Source organism: Zingiber officinale, chromosome 2B, assembly GCF_018446385.1.
Source record: "Zingiber officinale cultivar Zhangliang chromosome 2B, Zo_v1.1, whole genome shotgun sequence".
Taxonomy (NCBI): domain Eukaryota; kingdom Viridiplantae; phylum Streptophyta; class Magnoliopsida; order Zingiberales; family Zingiberaceae; genus Zingiber; species Zingiber officinale.
Window position 1 is genome coordinate 115,618,099 of NC_055989.1, and position 14,684 is coordinate 115,632,782.

The following is a 14,684-nucleotide window of genomic DNA, read 5'->3' on the forward strand; positions in this document are numbered from 1 at the left end:
GATTTTAGGATAATTTATAGTTTTTTTTATTGATATTAACATCGCTAGAAGTATAATGATATAAATTTAAAATATATTTAAGCTCTTCAAAATTTTGGTTAAAACTTATTAATTTTAAAAATTTTAAATTTTAAAAAATAAATAGATTTAGGGATGGTTCAATTTAATTCGGTTGACGTCACAAAAATTTATTTTTTACTTTATTTTGGAGCTGGAATGGACAGAATGGTATTTTGAGGATTTTTTAAAATAAAATATTTAATTTTTTTTTTTTTTTTAAATTAAGTGTGCGTTTTGGTAAATTACAAATTCAAAAATTCTAGAAAAAGTTTCACCTAGGGTTTTACAAGGAGATCGGAGATGGAAGTGGAGGTATGTTGATGGCGGCAAAGAGCAAGCAGGAGTTGGGGTTGGAGGGGCAGAGGCACCTCGAAGAGACTATCAATGCTGCGTTTCAAATCCTTTCCTCCATGAACGATGAGCTCTGCAACCCCGCTCTCTGGTCTGCGAACTCTAACGGCCACTCTACCGCCGCATTGGATGGTACTGGAGACGCATCGGTAGATTCCTCATCGCATTCGTCAGAAGGAGCTGGAGGCGGAAGCGGCGGCGGTGCCCTTGACGAGGCACGGCTGCGTTACAGGTCTGCTGTCGCTTCCCTTCGTGCTTGTATCGCTGCTATTCCCAGCTCCACCCAGGTATAGATCGTGCTTAACTAGATCTTCTGCTTTTTTACTATACAGAAGTTCGGTTCCTGTATTTGCTATAATATTATCCATATATGAGATTGATGGTAGTTTTTGGGAATGAACGAGTAGTTTGGGATAATATTGAAGTGCCTGATTTCATACCTTAGTTTAAGCTATTTTCCCGAGTGTTCGTACCTTGAAGATTGCCATTGATTGTTCTCGCTTTCTGTTAACTTCTAGTATTGATCTTGACCTGTTCTTTGAATGGATTATCTAGGTAACTACTCTGTCTATTATCATTTCATATTCTCAAAAAGATGTACCTAAGGATCTTGTTGTATTACTGCGTTGCTTAAACGCTGTGCCATCTTTGGCAGAGGAAGGCAAGCACTGGAACATAAACAATAACACTACCAAGTTTTAGTTACTGTATTCACAATGATATATTGCATCTTGGCCTCCAAAGCAATATGCTATGCACAATCTTATTGTTTGTATGCATTTTCTATGCTGAGGATACACAGTTAGAGCTACTTACCAACTACTTGGTTGCTTGTACAGGAGGCAAGTGTGTTAGATGTGAAAACGGATGAAGATGAAATTGAGAGATTGGAAGAGCAGGCCTCTTCTTTGAGAAAGGTACCATTATGTTAATTTATGTTGATTTTAGTAAAACTTCTATGTTGCAAATAGCTACAATTTCAAGTATTGTATATGCTTCCTCTACTAATTTAATTTTTATCCTCTTTACCAGTTTCTGTTTCTTTTCTATTTACTTTTTTTCTGTCTCTTGCTCATTTTCTGTCTTATCTGAAACTATTAGGCAGGTTGGTATTATTTGAAGATTGTCGAGTTATTCAATGTATGTCTGTGTGTGTGTTTTTCTTCTGATGATACAAAAAGATTTTACTTTTTAATTATTTAGTTGGCCTATATTTCTTTGTAATTAAAGTGTTCTTTGGAGATTCCTCTTGCAACATGTTTATCGATAAAGCTGATTCATTGTAGGGGATTGGAATTTGCAAGCAAACTGACTGGGCAAGTTGTGCTTTTCATAGTCAAATTTACAAGCTCTTTTTCTTTTTGCCTAACCTTATTCATTTCTCTCATCTTCTTTGTGGGTTTCAAAACATCATGAACTGGAGAAAGTTGTCAAATCAGTTCAAGTTTGACCAATTCTACTTCAGTCAAAGTTTCATCTATCTGTAAAGCTAATTACTCAATTGAAACATCTTATTTAGGGGAAACATTTATAATTATACAATTTGTCTATAGATGTATAATGGGGTTTCTATTCGATTTTCTCATATACATGCTTGAAAAATTTCAAACAGAGTCTTAGAAATTGGTAAAACATGTCAACTAGTGATCTACTTCCCAACCTAAGATTTCATAAATTTTATCCAGAGTCAGTTAGAACCTTTGGATTCGGAAATTCATTCTGGTCATTGAGAAAGTCAGAATCATTCTTGGCCAGACACTCACATTTTAAAGTATTCCTGTTTAAACTTATAACCATTCAAGATTTCAAATCTAGTTATGCACTTTTCCTTTGCTGAAATTCAATTTAAAATGTCACAAGCAAACAAGTGGGCATCCCCATAAGTTCTAGGGAAAATTGGAACTAAATGTGTATCATACATAATAATTCTTTCTTTCAACAATTCCATTAGATTATAGGGAATAATACTTGATGAACTATCTCATGCTTTTCATAGAATAGAAAAAAAATTGTTCAAGATATAATTTATCAAATTTAAAGATATTTATCTTTCTTGAAGTTGATTTTCAAGTTTCATCTTGAGCTTTAAAGATTTTAGATCATCGATAGATTTTAAAAGACAGGTATAACAATACTTGGAGTGATCATACATCACAAAGTATTTCTATGTACTCTTGTGGTGTTTTATTAAAATCACTGACATCTGTATTAATCTTAATAGTTGTGTCCTTAAAAGGGAAGTGTTCAAAAGGGTTTTATGCTGTCTTGATCATGTACAAAGTTTACATTTACAATCAAAATCATATAAGAGTTTAGTGATCAAATCAAGATTGGTCATTCTCAACATAGATTTAAATTAATGTGTCCTATTCTACTATGCTTGACATTATAATTTAATATTCTACTAGACATTAGTATCAAAAGAATCTCCATAGATGATAATTTAAAATATCGAGAAGAAACAACTTGCATAATTGAATTTTATTATTTCGCCAACCAATTGGCATGCGAAACCTTGCAATTCTCATGATCCTAAATCTATATGAAGTGAAGGGGAAAATTAAAATCACACAAATATTGAAAAAGTATAATATATCATTAATTTTAAAAGTTAAATATTACATAAACATGATACATATTTGATAGACTTGGTCCTAAACAAATTAGAAAATAAATAATCCAAATTAGGAAAACACACTAAATCATAGTAGGAATACAATTATCTTGATTATACAAAAGAGAAAATTTGAAAACTCTAAATTACCAAATGGTAAATATTAAATTTAAAATTGAATTGCAGATGTTTCAAATTTGAATTATTTCCTAATTGTTTCTCTAATTGAAGATGTGCCAAGTTTTAATTGTTTTCTAATTTAATTATAGGTAAGTGTTGTGTTGGGCGCATGAGAGTACATGGGGTGCCCCACGTGCACTCAGGCGCCCACACTGGGCACACACGGGGGTGTGCAAGGTATCACCCTCATTTAATTATAATTTATTTTTTTATTTTCATTATTTTATCCTATTGAGGGAAAACCCAGACACGTTTAAGATGATAGAGACATGTACTTAGACAACCAATAAATGCTCCAGTTAGGTGATGTGAAACTATAACAAACACGCCCATCAAACGAGGAAGAGGAAGATAAAAAAAAGACTTGGTTAACAACAATAAAATAACATAAAATTTATTTATGTATAGATGATGATATAGTAAGGGATAGAACTCAATGGCGTAAAAAGATCTATATAGCCGACCCCACCTAGTGGGATAAGACTTAGTTGTTGTTGTTGTTGTATTATTCTATCCTATTGAGGAGAACTTGACTCTAGGCGAATTATTAGCTTCTCTTCTTGGGTTATAATTTTCAAGTATAGAGAACAACTGTTTCACTAGCTTTTGTTAGCTATATTTTTAATTATTCTTTTCCTTTAGATTTCCTTTCAATAAGAAAGAGATTGACGCACCTTGCTCCATTGCTTGCACATTAACTTTCTTTTGTTCGTTTTCACTCGCTCTTTCCAACGAATAAGGTGAAAAATGTTGTCCAAACCTTTATTGAATTCATGGGGCATGAAGGGTGTAATGGTGAGAATGAATCTGCATATTTGTGATAAACTCAACATGCAAATAGCGACACTTGAATTTTTCATACAAATTAGCATATTCTCTGATTTAAAAATTAAACTTGTGTTAAGTGAATTGGAAAGGTAAATAAAGAAGAATTAATTAGTCTCTTTCACAATATAGTCAAATAAAGTAAATATAAAAGATTTTAATACTCCTAAAGTAGATGTTATGAACAAATTCATATTCGAAATTGAAAGTCATAAATAACTAGGATGGAATTTGATTTGCAAATTTAAAGTTGTTGTCTTGCGTTACTAGTTCATGTTGGTTCCTCTAAGTAACATGAATGAGCTATAACGCGATATGATAAATAGGGCAAGTCAATAGGAGGATCTCTTGAGATTGTATCATTAAAGGGCCAAATCCAATTTAAGTTGTTATTGAAGGGTTTCTCTAAAATATTGATAGAGAACTTTCTTAGGATTAAGTTATTGTTGGTTTTTTCTTTGTACAACTCATTCGTTAACTAAAAGTTCATAGATTGTAGGAGAACTAGGATCTGTGCAAGAATTTGTGCATTGTTTTTTTTAGTTTACTAAAGAAACATTGTTTCATGTTTACATACTTATTAGATAGACCTTTAAAATTTAGTTAGATATATTTTTTTTGTCAATTGCCTTTTCATTTTGTTGATTCCATGCTTGATTGATCCTTGTTCATCTTAGTCTCTAATAGTCTAGGCAAGTTATCTGTAAGGAATCAATTGTGTGAATTTAGTAAATTGTACTCATCTAGTGGACATGTTATCTTGGTTATTAGATTTATTCAACTAATAAATATTTTGTCCTTGCAAGATCATTGGGTGAGTCTTAGTTAAGAGAAATTTAGCACAAGAATTGAGTAGTTTAGCACAAAAGTTAAATACACCAAAGGAAAATCTTGACTTTCAAATCTGACCAGGATACCTTAAGTGTCTATAGTAAAAACAGTGAGTTTGCTTGAATAATCATAATTAAGATGTTGGTAGTTCATAGTAAAACCAAGCTTTGAGTTACTAGGCATGTCCATATTCCAACAACATACCTAAGATCCTGAATGGAGATTAAGGATGGGCATTGCCTGTTGCGACCCTTAACTTTGATAGTCGTCTCACAGATGCATTCATTGAGTGGGTCATTGAGCTAAAATATTATTTTAACCCATACTGTATGACCCATGCTAAATGGGCGTGATTTGCAAAAATCAAAATCATGGTTAAAGAGTGTTTATTTGTTGTTATAAAAGCTGAAACTGTCATAAATTAGATAGAAATGAAGAGAAAGTCAATAGAAAAGTACATTTAAATGCATTTTAAGAATCAACAGTACACACCATATGGATCATCTAGAAACAATCGTTCCTAAATGTAATTAAGTATCAAAATAAGAGTATTTGCACATATGTTGAAATCTTAAATTATACTCTAGGAAGGCCTTTCCACTTTGACTTCCGCTTGAAATTCAATAATGGATCTTGTTGTTCCTTAACCTTAATCGAAGTCGGTCATAAAATCATAAATATTGAGGAATTTCTAAGACTTCACTTTTTGACCATTAAGCTCCTTTACACCTTATTTGTTGTCATCACAATTGAGATTTAACCAATACAACTCGCCATGGAATGACTCACCCTAAATTTGTTATTTTGGAAATGGAAACTAACACCCCTATAATACTTAAGAGTCCAATCTTTTTCATATAATTTTGCAATTGTTGTGGCAAGGGTCACATAGCATCAAAATGGCTCAAGGAATCTTGGCTTTAGAGTCAAAGCACACCCTTGAAGACGAAGTTGCATACTTCCCAACTATAGGCAGTGATGAAAAGGTTGAATGCTTAGATAAGTGTTGGATCATGAAGAGAGACCAGAGGGGGTTAAATAGGCTTACCGCTTCTCAATTTCATTCATTCCTAATTGTCTACAAGTTAGGACGCCCAACAGAGAAAATAGATATGTAAAAGTAGACAAACAGAACACAAAAACAAACAAACTAACATAGTAGATTTTATATGGTTCGATAATCCACAGGCTTATGATCCATTAGGCGGATCACTTCTCGAAGGTTCACTATCTTTCCCCTACTCAACAACATTGTGGGCGGAGAAACTTCTTATAGTAGCAGTGATCTCTCCTCTTTACTGAAGCACAGGAGGTGACAAGATGAGTATAATGAAAATCGAAAAAAGTAAAGAAAGAGCTTAAGGTGAGATGAAGAGCAATTGCTTCACAATACAACAAATGTTGTCAACAGAGATATGAAAATGACAAAAAGCAATTGCTCACTGTTATGTACGAGGTCTCTACTTTGGTGCCACCAAGAAGGAGAAAGATAGTGGACCTTGGTTGATGCGGGATATTGATCAAAATGTAAATAGAGACTTTGGGAGTTCATCTAGAGATAATGAAAATGACAAAAAGCAATTGCTCATCTCCTACGATAGAAATCCCACCTTGAGCTCTTGTTTTGTCGAGGAGATCTATGCTTTTGTAAGAGGTTTCTTCACCTTTAGTGTTACCGAGAAGGGAAAAATAATGGACCTTCGAATTGTGATCCACCCATAAGGTCATAGGTTGTGGAGTAAAAGTTCTCCCACGAGATTGTCCAACCACGTAAAGTATGTTGTTGCCGGTTTGTTTTCTTTTGTGCTATGTTTATCTACGTTTACATATCTATTTTCCTTATGCTTACTAACTTGTAGACAACGAACAACAAATGAAATCGAGAAGTGGTTGAGCCTATTCATCCTCCCTTAGTCTATCTTCACAGCAAACATATTTCTGTTACTTCTATTTGAACTGTAGTCTACTGCTCAACAAGATCCAATTGATCCTGTCGTTTGCTTTTGTTTGACTGCTCAATAAAATCCTATCGACTATTAATAGAAGCAATTCTATTTCTTGCTTCTATTTGCTTCACAATCGACTGCACAGTCGACTATTCATATCGTTAGTCGATTGTTTAACACAATTCTCGATTGTTCAATAGAGATGTATCCTAGGCATTGTTCTACTTGAATGCAAGTTGATTGATGTGTCCATGCAATAGACTATTTGATAGAGACATATTATACATTTAACTCATCATATCTTGTGACAAAAAATTCCACCTTGAGCTCTTCCTTTGTTGTTTTTCTAATTTCATTATTCACATCTTGTCTCATTATGTGTTTCATCTTCATTATTTATGGAAAGGGGAGATCATTGCTACTGTAAGAGGTGTCTCTGACTTTGGCACTATCGAAAAGAAGAAAGATATTGAACCTATGAGGAATGATCCGCTTAAAGGATTATAGGTCGTGGAGCAGAAGTCTTAGGGATTGTCGAACCATGTATTATTGTGTTAATTTGTTTTGTTTTGTGTAGTGTTTTTCTACTTTTGCAAATCTATTTTTTTGTCGCGCTTACTAACTTGTAGACAACGAACAACGAACAAAATTGATAAATGGTTGAGCCTATTCAACTCTGGTTTCTCTTCACGATCCAACAAGTGATATTTGAGCCAAGTCGCTTCAAAGGACTAATAACCAAAGGAGCACTTCTTTAAACAAAAATGGCTATGCAAAAAGGATACAACACCATGAGACCCTAACTTTGATGGAGCTAATATCATGTATTAGAAAGGTAGGATGGAAAACTGCCTTATGACATAAATTGACAATTGCTTTATTGTGAGGAAAGGATTCGCAATGGCAATGAATAAAGATGGGTCAATTATGAATGACACAGTGGACTGCTAAAATGAAGAAGGCTTAATCAAATGCCAAAACCACATTAATTCTACAGTGTGGGCTAGCCCAAAGAAGCTGAATAGAGTCGGTCCTTTTATTTATGGAAAGGGGATATCATTGCCATTGTAAGAGGGGTCTCTGACTTTGGCGCTATCGAAAAGAAGAAAGATATTGGACCTTTGAGGAATGATCCGCTTAAAGGATTATATGCTGTGGAGCAGAAGTCTTAGGGATTGTCGAACCACGTATTATTTTGTTAATTTGTTTTCTTTTGTGTAGTGTTTTTCTACTTTTGCAAATCTATTTTTTTGTTGCGCTTACTAACTTGTAGACAACGAGCAACGAACAAAATTGATAAATGGTTGAGCCTATTCAACTTTGGTTTCTCTTCACGATCCAACAAGTGATATTTGAGCCAAGTCGCTTCAAAGGACTAATAACCAAAGGAGCACTTCTTTAAACAAAAATGGCTATGCAAAAAGGATACAACACCATGAGACCCTAACACTTTGATGGAGCTAATTTCACGTATTAGAAAGGTAGGATGGAAAACTACCTCATAAATTGACAATTGCTTTATTGTGAGGAAAGGATTTGCGATGCTAATGAATAAAGATGGATCAATTATGAATGACACAGTGGACTGCTAAAATGAAGAAGGCTTAATCAAATGCCAAAACCACATTAATTCTACAGTGTGGGCTAGCCCCAAAGAAGCTGAATATAGTCGGTCCTTTTTGGAGTGCTAAGGAGTTTTTGGACCATGACTATTTTGATGTGTTGTCAAACTACTCTAAGTTAGATCTTACTTGAGTCATTAACTTACGTGTTTAAGTGTGTAGGGACGTAGGAAAACACATAGATACTCGATGGCTTAAGAAGCAACGGAGACGGTGAACCTTGGCAGAAGACACAACGAGCGAGAAGGATGAAAGGGAGTTGACGGGCTCGGTGCATATAGGGACGAGGAGCTTCGGAAGATTACTTTAGCATTTAAGGGATGAGAAACCGGAAGGAAGCATGCACAAGGCGTAGTCGATTAAACCGAGAGTTTCAGGCGACTTCCGATCTATCGAACTAGTAGATTGGTCGACCGGATGCCACATCAGCAAATGGTCAAGCGAGTACCGTTGAGTGAATTAGCCATGTCAGCTTGCCACGTCAACAAACGACCGTTGAGTGGATGAGCCTTATCAATCGAACGTTGAGTGGATGAACCTTATCAGCCATGTTAGCCAATGATCGCCGAGTGGATTAGCCTTATCAGCCACGCCATGTTAGCAAACAATTGTTGAGTGGATGAGCCCTATCTACCACGTCACCGGATCCGATTGACCGAATAGCTCGATCAATCGAACGTGCCACGTCGGCACTTCGAATAGTGACTATAAAAGGACACGAGTTCAGTTATATTTTCTATTATGATCTTTCATTATTTGTGTTAAATTGTGGTAAGAGGTTTCTCTGCCTCCGGGCCATTTCAGAATGAGGATAGTGCTTTCATAGTTCTTGGATTAGCAACTAGTGGGTTGCAAACCAAGTAAAATCTATTTCTCTTCTTTCTTTTATGCATTACTCCTTTTCTAATTAATGTGTGTCTTTGCTAAGCTGTTAGCGAGAGAAATATCATTTTTAAATTGCAGCTTTGCTATTCACCTCTTCCTTCTAGCGGTTCGAATCATTCCCGCCACACCAACAATTGGTATCAGAGTCAGACTGCTCAGAAGGATTAACCGTCGACTAAGCAACTATATTGGGAGGTATGGTGGGTTCAAGCATTCATCTATCAAAATTTGAAGGCGACTTTACCACGTGGAAGAAGAAAATGGAAGTATTCTTTAAACTTGACTTTGAAATTATGATTTTTTATAAAATATGATTTTGAACTACTCAAGCACGAAGACGGAGAACTCGAGGAACATAATTGAAGCAAAAAGCGACGAGAGGAATTCATGGCAAATGGTAAGGCCGAATTTCATCTATTAAGCGTATTACCAGAGCAGAAACTAAATAGGATCGACATCTATCACTCCGCTAAAGAACACTGGGAAAATTCCTAGAGCTCCACGAAGACACCTCAGAGGCAAAACTGGCCAAACATGACCTATTAAAAAGCCAATACAACAACCTCCAATTAGAAAGGGAGAAAAGGTAGCACAGTTACATGCCAGGCTTAAAGAGATTTTATCAAATCTCTAAATCTTGAGGAAATAGAATTGGGACACTTTGAGGTATGTTTTAAATGCTTTTCCACGCACTCAATAATAGATGTCTATGGTAGATTCCTACTATATTTCAAAGAATCTTGAGGGAAGTAGTTTAGAAGATTTCTTTTCAACTATGGCATTACATGAAACTAGATGTGTAGGCTTGAAAGAAACAAGTACAACGATCCACAAGATAGCTATACAAGCCAAGCAAGGCGAGTCAAATTTTGAATCATTGATGTTTGGAGATGAGGAAGCCTACTTGGTAAGGAAAATTAAGAAATATTTTAAATCCAATAACTTTGACAAGAAACAAACTGTGAAGCTGTAAAGCAGAAAAGGAAGGTAAGATGTTTCAATTGTGATGAGGAAGGTCACATCAAGAAAAATTGTCCCAAGCTCAAGAAAAAGATCAAAGAGAAGGCCAAAGACAAGGAGCCTATAAAATTCAAGCACAAGAATCTAAAAGTAACTTGGACGAATCCTTAGAAGATTTGGGATTAAAACAAAGGACGAGACTTACATTTATTGTTAGACGAGACTTACATTTATTTTGCGACTTGAAACCCTTTTAAGTGACATATGCTAATAGCATTCAGACAACTAAGATGAGCTATAGGTGTGTAGGTTTCATTATAAACCAATCTCTTTGAGTTATAAGTCTTGCCTCGTTTCTAACTATGATTCCTTTGTTGTCTAATTTGCTCCTAAAATCTCATTTAATATTAATGATTGAACTAGGTTTGGGTCTATGATCTAAATCCCACACTTGATTGCTTTTGAATAGATCCAAATGGCTAGAAGCCAAATCGGGTCAAGTAATGCATCATCTATGGTCTTTGGCTCAATTTAGAAGATGAAGGCAATTTAGTTTTCCTCATTATTGACATGTGATCTAGTTCTCACCTCTTGGAAATGTCTCCCACAATTTGATCAAGGGGATGATTGCCATTTAGGGTTGTAAATGAATTAAACCTTTGTGAGCAAGTTTGATGTTCAATTTGATAAGAGTTTATTGATATTGATTCAATAAGGTCAATAAATGAATAATCTTGAACAACTCATTATACTTAATGAACAAAATTTACATGTTCAGCTTGTTAATGTCTTTGAATAGAGATTGTGAATTATTCGTGATCAATGTTCACGAACAAGGTTTATGAACCATGTTCATCAATAAAACTAATAGACTGACAAATTCCTAGTGGAATTAGGCATCTGAAGTCTTGATTGAGAGTCAGACAAGAGTTAAGTCTTGGTTGGAGACCAAGCAATAAATTTTTAGTTGGAGGCTAGGTGAATCAAGTCTGAGTGGTTAAGGCTTGAAAGACAAATTCGTAGATGAAGGCTAGGTGAATCAAGTCCGAGTGGTTAAGGCTTCATTGACAAATTCCTAGGTGCTTGGTGAATCAAGTTCAGGTGGAGTTAGCTAGGAGTTTAAGGCTTGACAAGCAAGTCCAAGTGGAAGTAGTTGGGAGCTGTGGCTTTGTACCTCGGTCTAAATGAGTCAGTCAGAGGCTGAACGTTTAGAACCAATGTAAGTGCGAGTAACTTTACATTTTGTATCCTACTTATTATGTGTAACCACTGTTGTGAAGCATGTTCGACGATTCCAAGTAATCAGATGGAGTCTGTAGTGATTGGCTGGTCATAACTCTTGACGAAGGAATTTTAGAGGGCCCAGACAATCAAGCATTTGGGTCAAGATGAGATTTGACCCTTGTCTAGGCGACTAGCCGATCGGAGAGCTTTGTTAACGTTATCTCATGGATAATCGTTGTAGCCACATGAGTACTGATACAGGCGATTGGGAAGGATCTAGGCGACTGAAGGAGTACTATAAAAGGAGCTTCGAGGCAGAGCTTGTAAAACACCTCATCTACATAGAATTCACTTTTGTTCTAGTGTTCTAAGTGCTCTTTCGCTTTTTGTTCTGCGACACGTGTACTTCGTTTCTGATCGGTAACACCTATAGTACATTCATTTTTGTTATGTTGCCTAATTTTGTTATTGTTTAATTTTTAGATTTTTTTTAGTAAGGTTTCTCCACCTAGGATAAGTTTAGAAATAAAAATCTTATTATTATTATTGCCACATATGTCTACTTTTGGTTTGATTGTTCAATTGCTTTTATGTTTAAACTGTTAGCTAAATCTATTGCATGCTTATATTGCCTTATCTTACTTGATTGAATCAATCTAAGTAATTTGTATTTCCGCTAGGCTACTATGATTGATTTAACTATTTTATTTACTATCTGCTCATTTTTAAAATTCGTAATGATATTCACCCCCCTCTAATGTCGAATTCGATCCTTACAAATTATATCAAGGAAATGATCCTCTTATTATGATCTCATAGAATATCCAAGTTTAGTTTTTTTTAAGGAAATCAAGAAAGTCTATAACGCGAAGAGTAGTTCTTACTGATAGAAGTTAGCAGAAATTTTCCAGTCATTTATCAAATTCATTATTCATGCAGCATCACTATTGCTTAGGCTGTATGCGGATTGAGAAATAATACTACTAGCAATGACTTGATTGGATGCTACTTGTTCTAACATTGGGTCAAAATTAAAAGGATGCCTTTTTTTATTGGAATTGTCAAAAGGGCCTCCTTTTTCATTTATCATCAAAACAATGCTCTATTTTGCTTCAACCCATTTTTGCTTTCAAAAATACCCTTGTTCGGTGCTTGTAGCAGCTTTTGGTTGATAATTGCTGCAACATAGACATTTTAACTCTGGTTAACACTAGTTAACACTAGTAACATCATGTTGTAATAGCTACAGTTCACTTTATCTTTGATCAATATTAATCAATATTATATTATAGCAATTATGAATTGTATGTGCAACAATATATATACTTTATTTCTAGCCAACATTATATTGTAGCAGCTACGAGATCATAGCTGCTACATAGTAGTAGCAATTATGATCTCATAGTTACTACAATTATATAGCAATTGTGATCCTATAACTCCTACAATAATAGCAAAAATAAGGATATTTTCGCAAATAAAAATGGACTGAAGTGGGATAGGGTGCTATTTTGATTATACATGAAAAAGGATGTCTTTTTGGCCATTTCAATAAAAAAGGGTGCTCTTTTATTTTTGTCCTATAACATTTCTTCTAAGTAGACCAGATGTCATTTTCACTATTCAACTGTATTCTTCCTCCAAATTGATAACTGGCTTTACATCATTTGCTTAAGCCAAATCTGTTTTCCAAATTTTTATATCATAGGTTTGTCTGGTAGTGTTTTTATATATTTTTTTTCAAGACGAAGTGGAATTTAATCGCATATGGATTCTTGTTTATTGATGAATTGAGTTAAAATATCAGCAATTTTTTGAGCATGGATTGACCAGGCAAGTTTAATCCCTGTCTTTTTATGGATGCAGGAGCTAGAAAGCAAGAACAAGCATCTCAAGTTACTTATCGATCAGCTCAGATATCTGATCACTGATATAGCAATGTGGCAGAGTCCTTGTTCTGCCTAATATCCGTTCTCTGCATTCCATGAGTTCAACCTTGGAAGGTGTTACATTTATTGCAAACTATTCTGTGTCTACATTAAAGAACGAAAACAAAATAAAAAGGAAAATACAGCTTGGCTTCCAACATTGTCACTCTAATTGCTAAGTAGTAGGATGATCGAAGATTTAGCTATTGTTACACGTAATTTACCTCTGCCTATCCTTTTAAACATTTATTAGGCTTTGTTGACATTTTCTTTCTTGTCACGGTAATTTGACCTCTCATAATTGCATCACTTTAAGTAGATTTGATCGGATAAATTTGTAAATGATTGTTCGCTTTTTCACAAATTATAGGTGATGGAGGGTTTTGTACACCCCCTCAGGTTTACTGGCGATTGGAGTAAAGATTGAGTGGTGGTGAGGAGTTCACACAAGCTCTGCTCTTGTACTAGGATTGATGTGATGTGCCTCGATAAGGAGGGGTAAAGTCTTGACTGTTGTGGGTGATAAAGGAGTTGTATTAATGTTATGCCCTTTTATTCTCGTGCCTCCGCTTCGTTTCTTGTCTTCTACTGTTTTTTTCGGAGGCAAATTTTCTCTCTTTCTACAATATTTTATTGAACCGTGTATATAGATTTTTTGTATTATCCATGTTCCGTACCTAAGTTTCATAATTTCAAAAACACGTAGCACATTCTCAGTATGCCCCTGCTTAATTAGCAATTGATTGGTCATCAACTAGCAAGCTCTAGACAGGTGTAGTTGAGTACCACCCTTGATTTCTAAATTTACTGTATTATATTTGTGATCAACAATTGATTGTTCATAACTTGTTGCTCATAACTTATTAGTCGAGTGTGAAATTTTCTGTACTCTTGTAGAATTTATGTATGAGGATATGGTTACACTCGAATGATGTAAGGAGTGCAATGAACTTAATTTGAAATGTTTCTGAGGTGTGTAAGGCTACAACAAATTTTTATCAAAATTTGATGATAGTGTTTCTTTAAACCAGCACTATTATACTCCTGGCAGGTAGGTCACTCAATTTAAATTGTGGAATCTAGATATTATGACATGAGTACACTTAGAAGACTCGAGTGTAATGATTTAATTTGAAATGATTCTGAGATACCTAAGGTAATTGAGTTTTGATCAAAATAGATGACCCTTGTAATGTCCATAATTTTAAAATCTTGATATGATTTGAACTGAGAGTTCTAAGAACCTATAAGTAGTATT

The 14,684-nt window shown here is 34.8% G+C and overlaps 1 protein-coding gene across 1 annotated transcript; it reads left to right on the plus strand.

Annotated features, from left to right (window-relative positions):
- The first annotated feature begins 324 nt into the window (after positions 1-324).
- LOC122046874 (mediator of RNA polymerase II transcription subunit 30-like) lies at positions 325-14,145 on the plus strand. Its single transcript, XM_042607787.1, has 4 exons — positions 325-698; positions 1,251-1,328; positions 13,365-13,501; positions 13,797-14,145. Exons 1-3 carry the CDS (start codon positions 375-377, stop codon positions 13,461-13,463), a joined length of 501 nt encoding a protein of 166 aa, XP_042463721.1. The 5' UTR covers positions 325-374; the 3' UTR covers positions 13,464-13,501; positions 13,797-14,145.
- Positions 14,146-14,684: the final 539 nt, after the last annotated feature.